At 43.0% G+C, this 20,000-nt stretch overlaps 1 protein-coding gene across 1 annotated transcript in view; it reads right to left on the bottom strand.

Moving 5' to 3' along the window:
* Positions 1 to 20,000, bottom strand: part of kcnh5b (potassium voltage-gated channel, subfamily H (eag-related), member 5b) — a 177,366-nt gene that overhangs the window by 107,268 nt on the left and 50,098 nt on the right. The window contains exons 8-9 of the mRNA XM_061987485.2: positions 1,824 to 1,981; positions 1,459 to 1,730 (exon numbers count right to left, since the gene is read on the bottom strand). Of these exons, the coding sequence (XP_061843469.2) occupies positions 1,459 to 1,730; positions 1,824 to 1,981 (430 nt within the window). The remainder of the gene's footprint in view (positions 1 to 1,458; positions 1,731 to 1,823; positions 1,982 to 20,000) is intronic.

Below are 20,000 nucleotides of genomic sequence, written 5' to 3'. Positions count from 1 at the left end.
AAACAGACAGCCACCACATGTAAACCAGGCTTGCTAAACAGGCTAAACTTGCTTGCTAAACAGACAGCCACCACATGTAAACCACTTAACATCCAAGATCATCCAAGACCAAGACCAAGACCAAGTTGCTAAACAGACAGCCACCACATGTAAACCAGGCTTGCTTAACAGGCTAAACTTGCTTGCTAAACAGGCTTGCTAAACAGACAGCCACCACATGTAAACCACTTAACATCCAAGATCATCCAAGACCAAGACCAAGACCAAGTTGCTAAACAGACAGCCACCACATGTAAACCAGGCTTGCTAAACAGGCTAAACTTGCTTGCTAAACAGGCTTGCTAAACAGACAGCCACCACATGTAAACCACTTAACATCCAAGATCATCCAAGACCAAGACCAAGACCAAGTTGCTAAACAGACAGCCACCACATGTAAACCAGGCTTGCTAAACAGGCTAAACTTGCTTGCTAAACAGACAGCCACCACATGTAAACCACTTAACATCCAAGATCATCCAAGACTAAGACCAAGACCAAGTTGCTAAACAGACAGCCACCACATGTAAACCAGGCTTGCTAAACAGGCTAAACTTGCTTGCTAAACAGGCTAAACTTGCTTGCTAAACAGGCTTGCTAAACAGACAGCCACCACATGTAAACCACTTAACATCCAAGATCATCCAAGACCAAGACCAAGTTGCTAAACAGACTGCCACCACATGTAAACCAGGCTTGCTAAACAGGCTAAACTTGCTTGCTAAACAGGCTTGCTAAACAGACAGCCACCACATGTAAACCACTTAACATCCAAGATCATCCAAGACCAAGACCAAGTTGCTAAACAGACAGCCACCACATGTAAACCAGGCTTGCTAAACTTGCTTGCTAAACAGGCTTGCTAAACAGACAGCCACCACATGTAAACCACTTAACATCCAAGATCATCCAAGACCAAAACCAAGACCAAAACCAAGACCAAGACCAAGTCTCGCAAGAAGATGTCACTCATATCACCACAGCTGATTTGTCGTACAATACCTTGGAGAGGCACAATTTCAGCAAGGAGGAACCAACTGTACTACACAAACAAGAGCATCAAGTTGCAACTACCGGCTGAATGGGAATTCATTTTCAAGATCAATATTGTCATCCGAAAAAAGTTTTGTTTAAACAACTGGTTAAACTACAGAAGAGTAAATGGTGCACTATGTTAAGTTGTTTATGAGTGTGTTTACTAAATTATTGATTAGTAACTGAACTTTGTTTGCGATATTATTGCAAAGACTTACTGTACTTACTGTCTTACTACACAATTGCATTTGTATCCAAATATTTTCTAAAACCAATTTTAATTTTGAAAGCAAAATAATCCGTGATTAATCAATTAAAATGAATTAATTATAATAATTAACTAATTAAAGAAGCATCAGTAAGATGGCGAGGCTGCACACTTACATCCCACCATCATCATAGCCACCGAGAAGATCTTCTCCCCATCTGTGGTGGGAGCGATGTTCCCGAAGCCGATGGTGGTCAAGCTGGTCATGGTGAAGTAAAGCGAGGTGATGTACAGAGAATCCTTGCCGGGACCGCCCTCCCATTGGCCAGAACCGCTGGCGTTGTAGCGGTACGGCGACCCGATGTTGATGGCCAGCTGGTACAGCCAGCTGTCCATCTTAATGGTGTTGGTGGCCTCGTCGATGACCTCGTAGTCTCCGATGCTGTACCTGGTCAGGAGAAGTCGGGAACTATAAGAGAATCATCTCTGAATGCTGACCACATTCGAAGAGTTCAACGACCAGGAAGAAAAACGTGTTTACCAGATGCAGGCTAGCCAGTGTGCCACCAGTCCAAAGACGCAGACCAGGAGAACTAGAACAGCAGCTCCGTACTCCAGGTAGTGGTCCAGTTTCCTGGCCACCCGGCCCAAACGCAACAAACGGACCACCTTCAGAGAGCTGAACAGGCTGCTGATACCCTGAGGGGAGGACGGCAAAGACATAATCAATAAATTATTGTCGTCTACGGCCGAGTTAGAGTCTTCAAGTGAGCTGACGTTTTTGGAATTTGGGAGGAAGCCTGAGTACCAGGAAACAACAAACACGCACACCAGGAGAACATGCCACCTGCACACAAAGACACCCAAACAGAGATCCGAACCCTCTGTCTCAAGAATGTCCAACTAAATTGTTTCGAGGGCCTAATTTCCAGAAAGTCCAGGACCATGGGGTTGGACTTCTCCCTTCACTATTAGTCTTTTTTGGCCGATTTTGGAGAACCAGTGGAATTTGAATTTGGTCCATTCATTTAGTCAGAGTTACAGGACCACTCTGCTGTTTTTAAGTACTTTTCTACAAAAAAAAATCTAGTCAAAGAGTGCTGTCTAGTTTTTAGGAACCTGTGACATCTCACAAGTTTTTTTAACTCAACTCCCGGGCCACCAGTTGAATAGCCCAAAAGATGAAAAAGAGAGGACTTCAAATGGAACCTTGAGGAACACCGCTAGTTTAACTAAAGACGTTGAACAAATAAAACAAGCTACAGCATCACATTAGTTACATAAACCGTCTTACAAAAGACATTTCTAACTGCCAGTAAGGAGAGGACTTACTAGGGTGCCTTGAGGGACGCCTCAGTTACGTAAATCCCAAGTTTGGACCCATGTGTTCTAGGTTTTCTAGCAAGGTTAAAATGTCAATGCAAAAGTCTTTCGATGTGGTCCAAGTTCCTAACACTTTAGAGTGTTTACGAATTGGCTGGAAAAATGCTCGTCTCCCAAGTTTGGAACTGAACTCGGGGGCTGGTATGGTGTCATTACCGGGTCAGATTTGCCCCCTTGCCTCCATCTGAAAAGCCTCGGTCTATCTCCTGATTGTGCAGCAAACATGCTGACCACTAACCAAATCAAACTTTATTTATAAATCGGTTTTCCAATGATGGGGAGGAGATCTTGCCCCAAGTGGAGGAGTTCAAGTACCTCGGAGTCTTGTTCACGAGTGAGGGAAGAGTGGATCGTGAGATCGACAGGCGGATCGGTGCGGCGTCTTCAGTAATGCGGACGCTGTATCGATCCGTTGTGGTGAAGAAGGAGCTGAGCCGTAAGGCAAAGCTCTCAATTTACTGGTCGATCTACGTTCCCATCCTCACCTATGGTCATGAGCTTTGGGTTATGACCGAAAGGACAAGATTAACGGTACAAGCGGCCGAAATGAGTTTCCTCCGCCGGGTGGCGGGGCTCTCCCTTAGAGATAGGGTGAGAAGCTCTGCCATCCGGGGGGAGCTCAAAGTAAAGCCGCTGCTCCTCCACATGGAGAGGAGCCAGATGAGGTGGTTCGGGCATCTGGTCAGGATGTCACCCAAACGCCTCCCTAGGGAGGTGTTTAGGGCACGTCCGACCGGTAGGAGGCCGCGGGGAAGACCCAGGACACGTTGGGAAGACTATGTCTCCCGGCTGGCCTGGGAACGCCTCGGGGTCCCACAGGAAGAGCTGGACGAAGTGGCTGGGGAGAGGGAAGTCTGGGCTTCCCTGCTTAGGCTGCTGCCCCCGCGACCCCACCTCGGATAAGCGGAAGAAGATGGATGGATGGATGGATGGATGGATGGGTTTTCCAATGCAACACAACTGTTTTACAGCTTTAAAAGACAATGTTACATCCCACACATACAAATTAATGAATACAGAGGTGCCAGGTAAGAAAACACTATCACCCACCAGGATGCTGAGCACAGCTGCAGCCATTCTATTCTATGTTTCTATTTATTTTACTTTATTTACATTCTATTCCTATTTACCTATGCTATTTATAACCAACTGTATTTGTATCCTATTCTACTTAAATTATTATGCATGCATTAGTGTGCTTGCAGTACTTAACGGAAAAAACCTGGACCTTAGATACATCAAATTTGTGGGCACACAGACTCAGATTTTGGACTAAATCGCAAACAGGACAACATCTTGGAGACGCAGTCTATTCTGCATGGCAAAGAATAATGAATTTCACGAAGAGATATAGACAATTGGAGTGTACAATTTAAACATTCTAATCCGAATTGATTTTTTTCCTGGCTGGAGCAACTTGGCAATGTCTTTCCTTCGAGATTCTCCCAAAACGGACAGCGCAGCGAAGACACTACAAACTGTAATCTTTTAATGCTAGACATAGGGAGACCCGAAACTAATACGTTACAGTAATCGAGACGAGACGTAACGAACGCATGAATAATGATCTCAGCGTCGCTAGTGGACAAAATGGAACGAATTTTAGCGTAATTACGGAGATGAAAAAAGGCCGTTTTAGTAACACTCTTAATGTGTGACTCAAACGAGAAAATTGGGTCGAAAATAATACCCAGATTCTTTACCGAGTCGCCTTGTGTAATTGTTTGGTTGTCAGATTTCTGGCCGGGACATATGGTACAATACAATCAGCAACTACGCCCCCTAGTGGCTTAACAGCATGTCTGTGGTTCTTGATCTTCTTGCTTTGAACAACCAAAAAATGGGGAATTAATTTGAAAAAATGTTGGTTGACTTGAAATGTCTTGAAAGCGATGGTTCAAATTGTTAGAATAATTGTTTCTAAATTATCACAAAAGCTTTGTAATACATTGTGTTCCTGACAAGAAGACAAAAAGGCTGTCTTTGAAACCTACCAAGAGTAAGACTCGTAAAACTCCAGTGTGGGGGAGGGGGAAAGCAAGATGAAGGTGTTCCTGTGCTCTTTCATGTATGGCAGGGGTCGGCAACCTTTACAAGTCAAAGAGCCATTTTGACCAGTTTCACAAATTATAGAAAACAATGGGAGCCGCAAAAATATTTTGAAATTTTAAAAGAAATAACACTGCATACAAAGTTTTCTTTTTTGCTTTGCGTTGTATAAACTAGGGGTCTTAGACACGCTGCCCACACCTTTATGTGGAATTTGATAGCTGGTGCGGCACGCGGATTTTGACCGATTGGCGCTTGTCAGCGTCATGCGTACCGTGATGGTACAGCATTTAGCAACCACTACCAACAGCGTGCCTGATCAGCCACACGTTGTATGGGGCTTTCGCTTGTTCACGTAGGAGACAGCAAGGCATACTTGCTCAACAGCCACACAGTTTACACTGACGTTGGCGGTATAAAAAAAACTTTAACACTCTTACTAATAATGCGCCACACTGTGAACCCACACCAAACAAGAATGACAAACACATTTCGGGAGAACATCTGCACCGTAACACAACATAAACACAACAGGACAAATACCCAGAATCCCATGTAGCCCTAACTCTTCCGGGAATACATTATACACCCCCGCTACCAAACCCCACCCACCTCAACCGACGCACAGAGAGAGAGAGAGAGGGGGGGGGGTTGATGTGTGAGGGAGCAGGGTTGGGGTGGGGGCGGGGTTTGGTGGTAGCGAGGGGGGGTGTATAATGTAGCCCGGAAGAGTCAGGGCTGCATGGGATTCTGGGTGTTTGTTCTGTTGTGTTTATGTTGTGTTAAGGTGCAGATATGTGTTTATCATTCTTGTTTGGTTTTGGTTCAAAGTGTGGCGCATTATTAGTAAGAGTGTTAAAGTTGTTTTATATGACCACCGTCAGTGTAACCTGTGTGGCTGTTGACCAAGTATGCCTTGCTGTTTCATACGTGTGCAAGCAGAAGATGTATTTTGTATAACAAGTGTCGGGCCGGCACGCTGTTAATACAGATTGTAGAGAGCGCCAAATGTTGTACCATCATGGCACGCCCTTGTTAAAGTTGTAAGAGTGATAATCGGTTAATATATATCCCGCCCGGGAGTTTTCTGCGAGAGGCACTGAAATCCGGAAGTCTCACGGGAAAATTGGGGGGTTCAGCAAGTAAGCTGCTGAGCCGCATCAGAGTGATCAAAGAGCCGCGGGTTGCCGACCCCTGATATATGGTAATCAACAGAAGGATGTTGTTCTGGCCCAAGGACTTCAGAGCAGAGAGATGACAGGATCTGCCCAATTTCCAGACGACCTCTTTTTGAACTATTTTATAGACCTCTTTTTGAACTACTTTACAAACTCTTTTTGAACTGACCTTTTCTGTGAATTGTTTACGACCTTTTCTGTGAACTTTTTCGCGACCTTTGTCTTTTGGAACCAGCGGTGGCCAGGTAGTCGGGGAGGGTCCAAAATAAAAGAAGGAGGCATGCAATCTTTTGGCAGAGTGTGCTGAGATACTGTCCAAGGGTACAGTGTACAGACGACTCTCCTCAATATTGAGTCCAAATTGAATTCTGTCTCTGTTTGATTCTTTGCTTCTTGTCTTGTTTAATAGATGTCATCAGTGTTTGAACCTGACACAAATATTATTTCAAAGGCTAAAGAGAAGTTTGCCACTGATTTGAAGTTTCACAGCATGAGAAGCTGAAGTTCCTGTGTTCTCTCATGTATGGTAATACACAGAAGGATGTTGTTCTGGCCCAAGGACTTCAGAGCAGAGAGATGACAGGGTCTGCCCAATTTCCAGACGACCTCTTTTTGAACTATTTTATAGACCTCTTTTTGAACTACTTTACAAACTCTTTTTGAACTGATCTTTTCTGTGAATTGTTTACGACCTTTTCTGTGAACTTTTTCGCGACCTTTGTCTTTTGGAAACAGCGGTGGCCAGGTGGTCGGGGAGGGTCCAAAATAAAAGAAGGAGGCATGCAATCTTTTGGCAGAGCGTGCTGAGATACTGTCCAAGGGTACAGCGTACAGACGACTCTCCTCAATATTGAGTCCAAATTGAATTCTGTCTCTGTTTGATTCTTTGCTTCTTGTCTTGTTTAATACAAACCCCGTTTCCATATGAGTTGAGAAATTGTGTTAGATGTAAATATAAACGGAATACAATGATTTGCAAATCATTTTCAACCCATATTCAGTTGAATATGCTACAAAGACAACATATTTGATGTTCAAACTGATAAACTTTTTTTTTTGCAAATAATCATTAACTTTAGAATTGGATGCCAGCAACACGTGACAAAGAAGTTGGGAAAGGTGGCAATAAATACTGATAAAGTTGAGGAATGCTCATCAAACACTTATTTGGAACATCCCACAGGTGAACAGGCTAATTGGGAACAGGTGGGTGCCATGATTGGGTATAAAAACAGCTTCCCAAAAAATGCTCAGTCTTTCACAAACAAGGATGGGGCGAGGGTCACCACTTTGTCAACAAATACGTGAGCAAATTGTTGAACAGTTTAAGAAAAACCTTTCTCAACCAGCTATTGCAAGGAATTTAGGAATTTCACCATCTACAGTCCGTAATATCATCAAAGGGTTCAGAGAATCTGGAGAAATCACTGCACGTAAGCAGCTAAGCCTGTGACCTTCGATCTCTCAGGCTGTACTGCATCAACAAGCGACATCAGTGTGTAAAGTGTGTAAAGGATATCACCACATGGGCTCAGGAACACTTCAGAAACCCACTGTCAGTAACTACAGTTGGTCGCTACATCTGTAAGTGCAAGTTAAAACTCTCCTATACAAGGCGAAAACCGTTTATCAACAACACCCAGAAACGCTGTCGGCTTCGCTGGGCCTGAGCTCATCTAAGATGGACTGATACAAAGTGGAAAAGTGTTCTGTGGTCTGACGAGTCCACATTTCAAATTGTTTTTGGAAACTGTGGACGTCGTGTCCTCCGGACCAAAGAGGAAAAGAACCATCCGGATTGTTATAGGCGCAAAGTTGAAAAGCCAGCATGTGTGATGGTATGGGGGTGTATTAGTGCCCAAGACATGGGTAACTTACACATCTGTGAAGGCGCCATTAATGCTGAAAGGTACATATAGGTTTTGGAGCAACATATGTTGCCATCCAAGCAACATTACCATGGACGCCCCTGCTTATTTCAGCAAGACAATGCCAAGCCACGTGTTAAATCAACGTGACTTCATAGTAAAAGAGTGTGGGTACTAGACTGGCCTGCCTGTAGTCCAGAACTGTCTCCCATTAAAAATGTGTGGGGCATTATGAAGCCTAAAATACCACAACGGAGACCCCCGGACTGTTGAACAACTTAAGCTGTACATCAAGCAAGAATGGGAAAGAATTCCACCTGAGAAGCTTCAAAAATGTGTCTCCTCAGTTCCCAAACGTTTACTGAGTGTTGTTAAAAGGAAAGGCCATGTAACACAGTGTAACACAGCCATGAAATTCTAAGTTTATGAGTTTGAACATCAAATATGTTGTCTTTGTAGCATATTCAACTGAATATGGGTTGAAAAGGATTTGCAAATCATTGTATTCCGTTTATATTTACATCTAACACAATTTCCCAACTCATATGGAAACGGGGTTTGTAGATGTCATCAGTGTTTGAACCTGACACCAATATTATTTCAAAGGCTAAAGAGAAGTTTGCCACTGATTTGAAGTTTCACGGCATGAGAAGCTGAAGTGATGCCGCGTCAGCGTTCACGAGACGTCACAAAGATGTCACCACGAGTCCCTCTGAGAGCCCGGAGCGTCAACACGGGAGTTTTCCAGTCGGCGTGCGCGCAAAAGGTCGCACAAAACAGCCTCTTTTGTCAGCGCGGGCCTCGAAAGGGTCCAGAGTGGAGGCAGGAACACGCTCGGACGAAAATAAAACGCGCTCGCAGAAAGAGAACAAAAGGGAACGAGAGGCAGAACCCCGAGGCGGGCTCACGCTCCACGGAACCCATTTAAGCGTTTAGATTAGCACAACAGCGGGAGACGACACGCCAGCTAAATATTTAGTCAACAGAACCCCGCCACGGGTGGAAGAACATTCTAAAGATGGATGTCACGTCGTCTAAAGAGAGGAAGAGCACATCCCCCCTCCTCGTACTCTGCCAGCTTTAATTGATCCGATTCAAGAACACCTCGCTGGTACTGACGTGACTCCATGGACCCACTTGAAAGTCAAGACTTAAAGCATTTCAGCTCCTCTCTGCCGCTTCACGCTTCAACACACTTGCACAAATTGATGATTCGGAAGAAGTCTGGACCCACTAATGGTCTGACGCTTCAAGCTGCCACAGAAAATGTTCACCCTTTTTGTGAACTGAATTTGTGTATTACGTTCTAACTTTTATTGTTGATTGTTTAGAATTCAAAGCTGCACTAAGTAACTTTTCCACTTTCATGAAATATTTTCAAAACTTTTGAGATGATGCATGGACCTAGAACTGGTTAAATGACACCTCTGTCATGGCCAGAGGGGGTCTGTACTGACTTTGTGGAGGGTGGCAGGAACCCACAAAAATTGTAAAACTGAACACATTAACCTTTTAATAGGGACCCAAACAAGTTTTGCATTGAATATTGAACAAGCAAGGCTTATATAACTTTATAGTGACATGTAAAATCGAGTTTCAAATAATAATAATAATAATAATAAAATATCAATGGCATATCAAATACAATTTAAATAATTAAAGCTGCAAGCAGCGTTGGTCGGGCCCGCGTATTTGGCAGGTGCTAGTACTAAGTGTCCCAATACTTTTGTCAAGTTTTAGTCCCAAGTGTCCCAATACTTTTGTCCAGTGTAAGTGTCCCAATACTTTTGTCCAGTTGCCCAATGCTTTTGTTCAGTGGTAGTCCTAAGTGTCCCAATACTTTTGTCTACTTTTAGTCCGAATTGTCCCAATACTTTTGTCTAGTGTACCTACCTTGTCTGCATTGTGTGGGCACGCTGGTGCTTCCTGCTTTTAAGCAGCCATCTTGAGAAAACAGCAGCGCAGCAGCATCAGCGCAGCAGCATCAGCGCAGCGGTTCTTTGAAGGCTCATAAAATCAAAACCGGAGCAGTTAGAAAAATTATTTCGATAACTTTTATTTGGAAGGGTTCAATCTCTCTCCTGTGTTAGTTTGAAGCCGAAACGACAAACGCGCTCAGAGGAGATAGTTTTTGAAGGAAGGTGACCGGTTTTTACAAAAAAAATTGTTTTGAAGGGGGAATAGCAAACTTCCTGTTGATTTTTGCTGGGGGTTGTCAATCTATGAAATGTAGGTCTAAGTAAGACCTACATAGAGGTTTTTGTTTCATGTCTCTCCGACTTTCCCAGTGGGAGTTACAGGCAGTATTGTCATTTTTTTCTTCCGAGGAGCAGTTTTTTCTGCGTTTTATTAAAAAATTGCGGTAGAGCACAATTTTGAGATTTGGGGTTCGGTTTTTACATTAGATCGCAATTTTAGCCAGTCCTGATGTGTGTGTTCAGTTTGGTGAGTTTTGAAGCATGTTAAGGGGGTCAAATTACAGCTCAAAGAGACAAAAGTGACTGTTTTTTAGTACTTTTTTGTCTTGAAGGGGGAATTGCCAACTTCCTGTTGATTTTTGCCCGAGAATATACTATTATGAAATCTAGGTCTAAGTCACACCTACATAAAGGTTTTTGTTTCATGTCTCTCCGACCTTCCTAGTGGGAGTTACAGGCAGTCTAGTTTTTTTTTTTCCTAGGGGGCGCTAGAGCGCAATTTTTATTTTTGGGGTTTGGTTTTTTCATCAAAAGGCAATTTTTGCTAGCCCTGATGTGTGCGTCAAATATGGTGAGTTTTGAAGCATGTTAAGTGGGTCAAATTGCAGCTCAAAGAGGCGGCCGGTATTATAATAATAATAATAATAATAATAATAAAACCTTAGAAATTCAATAGGTCCTTATGTCCCATTGCATAAGGACTCCCTTCGGGAGTCCTTTTGCAATGGGCCATGCGGGCTCTAAAAATTGAATGCCTTCTTTTCTATTTGCAGCCTTCTGAGGTAAATATCAACATTAACTTTTTCCACAGGCTAATACATTTGAAAATAAAATAACAATGAATAAACCAACCGTTCTGGACTTTAAACTGCTCAGTTTGCAACACACTGATCTAATCTGATGTGCCCAAGCCAGATACCTGCCATCTTTTCTTGGATGCTAGTTCATTAATGTCGGGGCTCAGGTTCTGAGCTGAGGCAACCTTCATTATCCAACGAAGGTGTTCATCAGTCATTATATCTCGTAGTCCACCCGGATCACAGTCTTGGGGGCGTGCCTTAAAGGCACTGCCATTAAAGGGGAACATTATCACCAGACCTATGTAAGCGTCAATATATACCTTGATGTTGCAGAAAAAAGACCATATATTTTTTTTACCGATTTCCGAACTCTAAATGGGTGAATTTTGGCGAATTAAACGCCTTTCTAATATTCGCTCTCGGAGCGATGACGTCACAACGTGACGTCGCATCGGGAAGCAATCCGCCATTTTCTCAAACACAGAGTCAAATCAGCTGTTATTTTCCGTTTTTTCGACTGTTTTCCATACCTTGGAGACATCATGCCTCGTCGGTGTGTTGTCGGAGGGTGTAACAACACGAACAGGGACGGATTCAAGTTGCACCAGTGGCCCAAAGATGCCAAAGTGGCAAGAAATTGGACGTTTGTTCCGCACACTTTACCGACGAAAGCTATGCTACGACAGAGATGGCAAGAATGTGTGGATATCCTGCGACACTCAAAGCAGATGCATTTCCAACGATGAAGTCAAAGAAATCTGCCGCCAGACCCCCATTGAATCTGCCGGAGTGTGTGAGCAATTCAGGGACAAAGGACCTCGGTAGCACGGCAAGCAATGGCGAGCGAGCTAAACCCCCCTGGATGTCTTGGCTCACACCGTCCCGAAGATGAGCAAGAGAAGAATATCGACCCTAGCTTCCCTGGCCTGCTGACATGAGGGTATGTCTACAGAATATATTAATTGATGAAAATTGGGCTGTCTGCACTATCAAAGTGCATGTTGTTGCCAAATGTATTTCATATGCTGTAAACCTAGTTCATAGTTGTTAGTTTCCTTTAATGCCAAACAAACACATACCAATCGTTGGTTAAAAGGCGATCGCCGAATTCGTCCTCGCTTTCTCCCGTGTCGCTGGCTGTCGTGTCGTTTTCGTCGGTTTCGCTTGCATACGGTTCAAACCGATATGGCTCAATAGCTTCAGTTTCTTCTTCAATTTGGTTTTCGCTACCTGCCTCCACACTACAACCATCCGTTTCAATACATGCGTAATCTGTTGAATCGCTTAAACCGCTGAAATCCGAGTCTGAATCCGAGCTAATGTCGCTATAGCTTGCTGTTCTTTCCGCCGTGTTTGTTTGTGTTGGCATCACTATGTGACGTCACAGGAAAATGGACGGGTGTGTATAATGATGGTTAAAATCAGGCACTTTGAAGCTTTTTTTAGGGATATTGCGTGATGGGTAAAATTTTGAAAAAAACTTCGAAAAATATAATAAGCCACTGGGAACTGATTTTTAACGGTTTTAACAATTCTGAAATTGTGATAATGTTCCCCTTTAACGTCCGCTTTTCATCCATTCTAACACCGTGCCGGCCCAGTCACAGGGATATGTGCGGCTTCTGTCCACACACACAAGTGAATGCAAGGCATACTTGATCAAAAGCAATACAGGTTACACTGAGGGTGCCTGAATAAACAATTTTAACATTGTTAGAAATATACGCCACACTGTGAATCCACACCAAACAAGAATGACAAACACATTTCGGGAGAACGTCCGCACCGTAACACAACATAAACACAACAGAACAAATACCCAGAACCCTTTGCAGCACTAACTCTTCCGAGACGCTACAAAATACACCCCCCACTACCACCAACACCACCCCCCACACACACACACATTCCTTGTAGCATCTGTAGGATTCACCAAATTCACAGTGTGGCGTATATTTCTAATAGTGTTAAAGTTGTTTATATCGCCACCCTCAGTGTAACCTGTATCGCTGTTGATCAAGTACGCGTTTGACACCCATGCTTTACGGCATACGTCACCCCCCTTTTCCCATTTGTTAAAAAGACAGAAGTACTACGAAACAACCAAAGAAATTAAAAGTTTTGTATAAAGGGCCAAAAAACTGAAAAAAAGGGAGGCTACCCGGATAAAAGGACAGTCAAGGATCAACATTGGCCCGGCTTTCACTCGCTGGCGTGAGGTTAAAGATGAAAAAGGATTTCGGCTCTGTTACTGCTGGACTAGTAGCGGACTTTCGATGCTCAAATCAAAATGATAATGCTAATGTTAGCTATCGGAAAGTTGCAATAAATAGCTACCAAATCAAATCAGTCAAATCAAGCAAAACTAAAAGTACTTAAGTGGGGCTTGCTCTCACACTCCCTCCCTTCACAATAACAGCACGGTGCGCCACATCTGGTCTAAGTGAGCGAACAAAATAAAGGTTTCAAAAAAGTACCTTCCTCAAGCATAATGTACTTAAAGCCCCACTTAAGAACTTGAGTACAGAACTTGGGCTCACACCTTGCTCAGGGACGAACTCAACCACTTCTCAAAATTGTCACTAATAAGTTCTCTTTATGTATTTCTTTGCCTCTTAAAATTAATCTGGCTGTTATTTCCCAAAATATCAATTAGTTTTTGAGTAATTGATAAGCCGACTTTCTGCACTTGGAAGCAGAGCTGTACGATTTTGAGGAAGAATCTAATATCGATTTTTCTCTCCAAATAAAGTGATTCGATTTACGATTTTTATATTTTATACATAAAAACGCATAAAACAAACAATGAGTGAAAGAAGCCAGGTTCAAACACTGATGACATCTATTAAACGAGACAAGGAGCAAATAATTAAACAGAGACAGAATTAAATTTAGCTCAATTGAGGAGAGCGCGTCTGGGCTCCATCACGCTCTGGCGAAAGATTGTACGCCTACTCTTTTTATTTGGACTTTCCCTGATTACATGGCAACAGCTGTTTCTAAGGGACGAGGGTCGTAAACAGCCATCACCTTTTATTACAATAGTTCAAAGAAAAGGTCGTAAATAGTTCACAGAAAAGGTCGTCTTGAGGGGAGTCTGGCCATGCTTCCTCTCCGCTTTGTAGTTCTTGGGTCAAGACAATATATTTCTGTTGATTACAATACATGAAAGAAACATAACACCTTCATGTTGCTTCCCATTCCGACACAGTGGAGTTTTACAAGCCTTCTGCTTGGTAGGTTCAAAGACAGCTTTTGGCTTCTCGCCGTGAACTCATTGAAACACAAAGTTTTGTGATAACTTAGACACAATTATTCTGACAATGTTACCTTTCAACTTTCAATCAAACATTAGAACAATACGCAATAAATTTACTTTAACAATTATTTGACTTTCTGCAGACAGACTCAGCGCTTTTGTCTACATTATAACATACTTGCCAACCCTCCCGAATTTTCCGGGAGACTCCCGAAATTCAGCGCCTCTACCGAAAACCTCCCGGGACAAATATTCTCCCAAAAATATCCCGATTTTCAGCCGTAGCTGGAAGCCACGCCCCCTCCAGCTCCATGCGGACCTGAGTGAGGACAGCCTTTTTTCATGAAGGGAGGACAACAGGGTGACAAGAATTAAATCATCCAGACTAGAGATAAATTGTATTATTATGTTTATCTTACCTAAAAATAAATATAGTTATTAATTTTAAAAAAAAACTAAATAAATTTTTACTATATTTTGCAAAAACATCAAAATTAATTGTATTTTTATTTGTATTTTTTCCTGACTCCTTACTACATCCAGCCATAGAATTATACATTAAAATAAAAATATTTGAAATAATTGATTTTAAATTATCATAATAATTCATTTAAAATGACCATATTTAATTATTAAAATAATTGCTTGTTTATCAACAACTTTAGCATTTTATTCATTACATTTTGAAACTCTCAGAAGCCAAGTTATGTTATATTCCTTCAGATTTATTTATGCAAGTTTGAAGTATCAATTATCTAAACACAGTTTTGTTTGCATATTTTCAGGATGTAGATATCTATATATATATATATATATATATGTATGAAATACTTGACTTGCTGAATTCTAGCTGTCAATATACTCCTCCCCTCTTAACCACGCCCCGCCCCCGACCACGCCCCCCACCTCCCGAAATCGGAGGTCTCAAGGTTGGCAAGTATGAATGTACCTAATGTGTCTGCTAAAATCTAAAAAGTTGTGTATTTCTAAATCATAGCCGCATAAATTGTAAATAATGTAAATAATTAAATGTATATACTATGATGATTACCGTATTTTTCGGAGTATAAGTCGCACCTGCCGAAAATGCATAATAAAGAAGGAAAAAATTATAATCACAAACTGAAAAAAATAATCCATAAAAACTATACAGTGTTTATAATGCAATCATTATAATAATAATGATTAATAATAATATAATAATATATAAACTATATAATAATATAGTAATAATTTTAAAGGATACAAACGTTTATTCCTCATTACCGTACAGGTGTTTATTATTGTACTGTAACTGGAAGGTAAATAACTTTATCATAAATAAACACACACAAAAAAAAAATAGACTAATTTCTGTAAGCAAAAATCTAACTTGAAAAAATCTAAAAGTGCATTTTTTTCCACAGTTGGAAAAACGGGTTGTCTTTTTGTCTGTTGCCGTCACGTGATCACGTCATTCTCGCTCGTTCGTCCGCGTTGATGGGCTCATATTGCCCATCCGATTTGAAGATGAAATATCACCACAACATTTAGCTTTGTAATCATATTTTTTTCCTTTTACTTTTCCCTACTTTGCGGACCTTCTCACTGGCGAGATGCGAGGCTCTCGGTCGGTGTGTTAAAGCCGGCGCTCCGCCCACCGAGACAAAGATTGTGAAATTCCACGATGCACAGAGTGAGACCTGTTTGAGAGACGAACAAACTCTAGGCTCAACCATTTTCATTGGCGAGCACGTCACTCAAATGGCGGTGAGAAAAACAAAGCTCTGGCTCTTTCTCCCCTGAATGGTGCTCCTGATTTTCAGGATTGCATTTGGCTTGGGTCTTTAATTTTTTTTTTTCCATTAAACTCCGACCAAAACCCTTTTTCTTGAGTTCTTCCCTCTTCACCAGGATGGAACTTATGGTTGATGGGAATAATAACAATGCATGCGTGCTATTTTTAGAACAGGCTCGTGCCTACAAGTCAGGTAACCATAGCAACAACGTGTGTTAAAGTATCTGAACATAACATCTTAGCCGGGAGGGGGAAAAAAACAAATGAGTGTAATACCACAATATAAAGCTTTTAAATTGCAGGCCTGGGGGCTACATTTGGCCCGCCATATCATGTCATGTGACCCACAAAAGCCAGGAAAAAGAGGTCAATAAAGTACGTAAAGAAACGCAAGACTTCTTTCTTAAAGTAATCATTCTTGTCATTTTGACGGATCAAAATCATCGAGTGCATATCTTTTACATTTCATTATGAGATGGCGACTTGTCCAGGGTGTACCCCGCCTTCCGCCCGATTGTAGCTGAGATAGGCTCCAGCGCCCCCCGCGACCCCAAAGGGAATAAGCGGTAGAAAATGGATGGATGGATGGATATTCTATAGTTTTTTTTGTAAAAATAAAGCTAAATACTTAAATATCTACTTATCACCTTGACTTATTGAAGTAATACATATTTTTTACCTTAAAAAATATGATCAAATATTTAGGTAATTGTGTAATGATATCATGAGGCGATTACACATTTATCGTATTTTTCGGACTATAAGTCGCAGTTTTTTCATAGTTTGGCCGGGGGGTGCGACTTATACTCAGGAGCGACTTAGAGGCACAATTACAGCAAGGATGAACCAACTGTACTACACAAACAAGAGCATCAAGTTGCAACTACCGGCTGAATGTGAATTCATTTTGAAGATCAATATTGTCATCCGAAAATTTTTTTGTTTAAACAACTGGTTAAACTACAGAAGAGTAAATGGTGCACTATGTTAAGTTGTTTATGAGTGCGTTTACTAAATTATTGATTAGTAACTGAACTTTGTTTGCGATATTATTGCATTTCCAATGATTAACACATTAGCGTAAAATATCAAATAATATTATTTAGCTCATTCACGTAAGAGACTTGGTCGGCAACCCGCGGCTCCGGAGCCACATGCGGCTCTTTGATCACTCAGCTGCATACTTGCCGACCCCCCCGGTTTTCCTGGGAGACTTCCGGATTTCAGTGCTTCTCGCAGAAAACTCCCGGGAATAATATTCTCCGATTTTCACCCTTACGATAATAATAAGGGCGTGCCATGATGGTACAGCATTTAATGCCCTCTACAATCTGTACAAACAGCGTGCCAGCCCAGCCTCTTCTTACATGCATCTTCTGCTTGCACACGTAAGTGACAGCAAGGCATGCTTGGTCAACAGCCATACAGGTTACACTGTGCGTCGGTTGAGGTGGGCGGGGTTTGGTAGCGGGGGTGTATAATGTAGCCCGGAAGAGTTAGGGCTGCATGGGATTCTGGGTATTTGTTCTGTTGGGTTTATGTTGTGTTACGGTGCAGATGTTCTCCCGAAATGTGTTTGTCATTCTTGTTTGGTGTGGGTTCACAGTGTGGCGCATTATTAGTAAGAGTGTTAAAGTTTTTTATACCGCCACCGTCAGTGTAACCTGTGTGGTTGTTGACCAAGTATGCCTTGCTGTCACTTACGTGAGCAAGCAGAAGCCCCATACAACATGTGGCTGAGCCGGCACGCTGGTTGTAGTGGGCGCTAAATGCTGTACCATCACGGCACATTCGAGAGAATTGTTGCCCGGAAATTCGTAGTCTGCCGGAAAAATCGGGAGGGTTGCTGTCAAGCGCCATTCATATAAAACCCGCGGGCCGCACTAACATTCAATTTTCATATTAAGGTGTGGGCCGCGTGTCTGAAACCCTTGGTTCATACATAGCACAAAGCAAAAAAAAAACTTTGTATGCAGTGTTATTTCATTTTAAATTTCAACAGATTTTTGTGGCCCCCATTGTCTTCTTTAATTTGTGAAACTGGTCAAAATGGCTCTTTGACTGGTAAAGGTTGCCGACCCCTGGACTAGACGTATAAGATTTCATGGGATTTAGCGATTAGGAGTGACAGATTGTTTGGTAAACGTATAGCATGTTCTATATGTTATAGTTATTTGAATGACTCTTACCATAATATGTTACGTTAACATACCAGTTGGTTATTTATGCCTCATATAACGTACACTTATTCAGCCGGTTGTTCACTATTCTTTATTTATTTTAAATTGCCTTTCAAATGTCTATTCTTGGTGTTGGCTTTTATCAAATACATTTCCCCCAAAAATGCGACTTATACTCCAGTGCGACTTATATGTTTTTTTCCTTCTTTATTATGCATTTTCGGCTGGTGCGACTTATACTCCGGTGCGGCTTATACTCCGAAAAATATGGTGTATTCATATACACCGTATTTTCGGGCTATAGAGTGCACCGGTATATTAGTCGCACCCACTAAATTTTAGAAGAAAAACATACTTTTACATATACAGTAGAGATACGCGGTTTGCGGACACAACCGCCCGATCCGCGGATTATCCGCGGATCGGGCGGTTGAAATAAAAAAAAATTAGATTTTATCCGCGGGTCGGGTCGGGCGGTTGAAATAAAAAAAAATTAGATTTTAAATAGATTCAGGCGGGTGGCAGTTAAACCAATTCGGAAATATATATACATAGTTAAATGTTGTTACCCACATACGAAAAACGAGCAGGCACCTGCAGCATATGCCACAACAGAAGAAGAAAAAAAAAAAGAGATGGACACTTTTACGGAGCGGAGAAGGGACGCCTCGCCGGGGTCCGGGACCGAGGCCCCTTTCCCCCGAGAGGGCCCCACCGGGAGCCGTAGCTGAGGTGATCCGCGAGAAGGGCCCGACGCACGTCCAGGGTCACCACCGCACCGACACCCCGCCGCGGCCGGCGTCACGCGCAGCAGGTAAGCAGCTTACCTGCCCGCCACCTCCGTGGCCGGGGGCTCGTAACAGGGGTCACTCCGCGCGCTCCGCCCGCGCAGCTTACCTGCCCGCCACCCCCGTGGCCGGGGGCTCGTAACAGGGGTCACTCCGCGCGCTCCGCCCGCGCAGCTTACCTGCCCGCGCAGCTTACCTGCCCGCCACCCCCGTGGCCGGGGGCTCGTAACAGGGGTCACTGCTTACCTGCCCGCCACCCCTGCTGCCGGGGGCGCGTAACAGGGGTCACTCCGCGCGCAGTGCGCTCACGAAAGGGGTGGGGCTCACCCTGGTTGATATAGACAGCAGGACGGTGGCCATGGAAGTCGGAACCCGCTAAGGAGTGTGTAACAACCCACCTGCCGAATCAACTAGCCCTGAAAATGGATGGCGCTGGAGCGTCGGGCCCATACCCGGCCGTCGCCGGCAGCGAGAGCCGCGAGGGCTAGGCCGCGACGAGTAGGATGGCCGCCGCGGTGCGCGCTGAAGCCTCGGGCGCGAGCCCGGGTGGAGCCGCTGCGGGTGCGAGGGACATCGCACCTCCACGCGCTTGGAGGTGCGCTCAGCGCGGCTCCCATATGATTGCGCACTGGTGTGCGTCTGGGCCGTGACAGCGTGGCACGCATTGAATGTCTGTGCTGTATTGGATCAGTCTCCTTTCTTTAACAGGCAAAAGCTTTATAACCTCACTAATGCCTTGCATCGTCTATATTAGATATATAACAACGGGCGGGTGCGGGCGGATGCGGTTTTGATTAAATGTTAGATCGGGTGGATGGCGGATGGTTGACGACTTTCTGATGCGGTTGCGGATTAAATAATTGCCTATCCGCGCATCTCTAATATACAGTATTAGCCGCACCGGACTATAAGCCGCAGATATATACGTTGTGAAATGCGTTATTTACACAGAAATATTCTGTAAAATGTATTTACATACTGTGGAGAATGCATATAGGTTTAAGAGTTATTTCTTCATTCATAGTCATGTTTAAAGCACCTAGTGTTTTTCCATTTGTACTCTTTCTATTTTTTCATTTTATGTCCGCAAGTAAACTGTGTGTGTTACCTTGAAGACTTGGAATATAGGAGTTGGAGTACTCCCTTATATCTTATCTGTAGTAGAACAATGAACCTGTATTCCTTTCTGGGGAGGGTGGGGTCTGTTTGCGTATTCAAGAAGTTGTCTCTTCCTGTTT

Source organism: Nerophis lumbriciformis, linkage group LG26, assembly GCF_033978685.3.
Source record: "Nerophis lumbriciformis linkage group LG26, RoL_Nlum_v2.1, whole genome shotgun sequence".
Taxonomy (NCBI): domain Eukaryota; kingdom Metazoa; phylum Chordata; class Actinopteri; order Syngnathiformes; family Syngnathidae; genus Nerophis; species Nerophis lumbriciformis.
The sequence above is the reverse complement of the archived record's forward strand: the minus strand, read 5'-3'. Positions and strand labels throughout refer to the sequence as shown.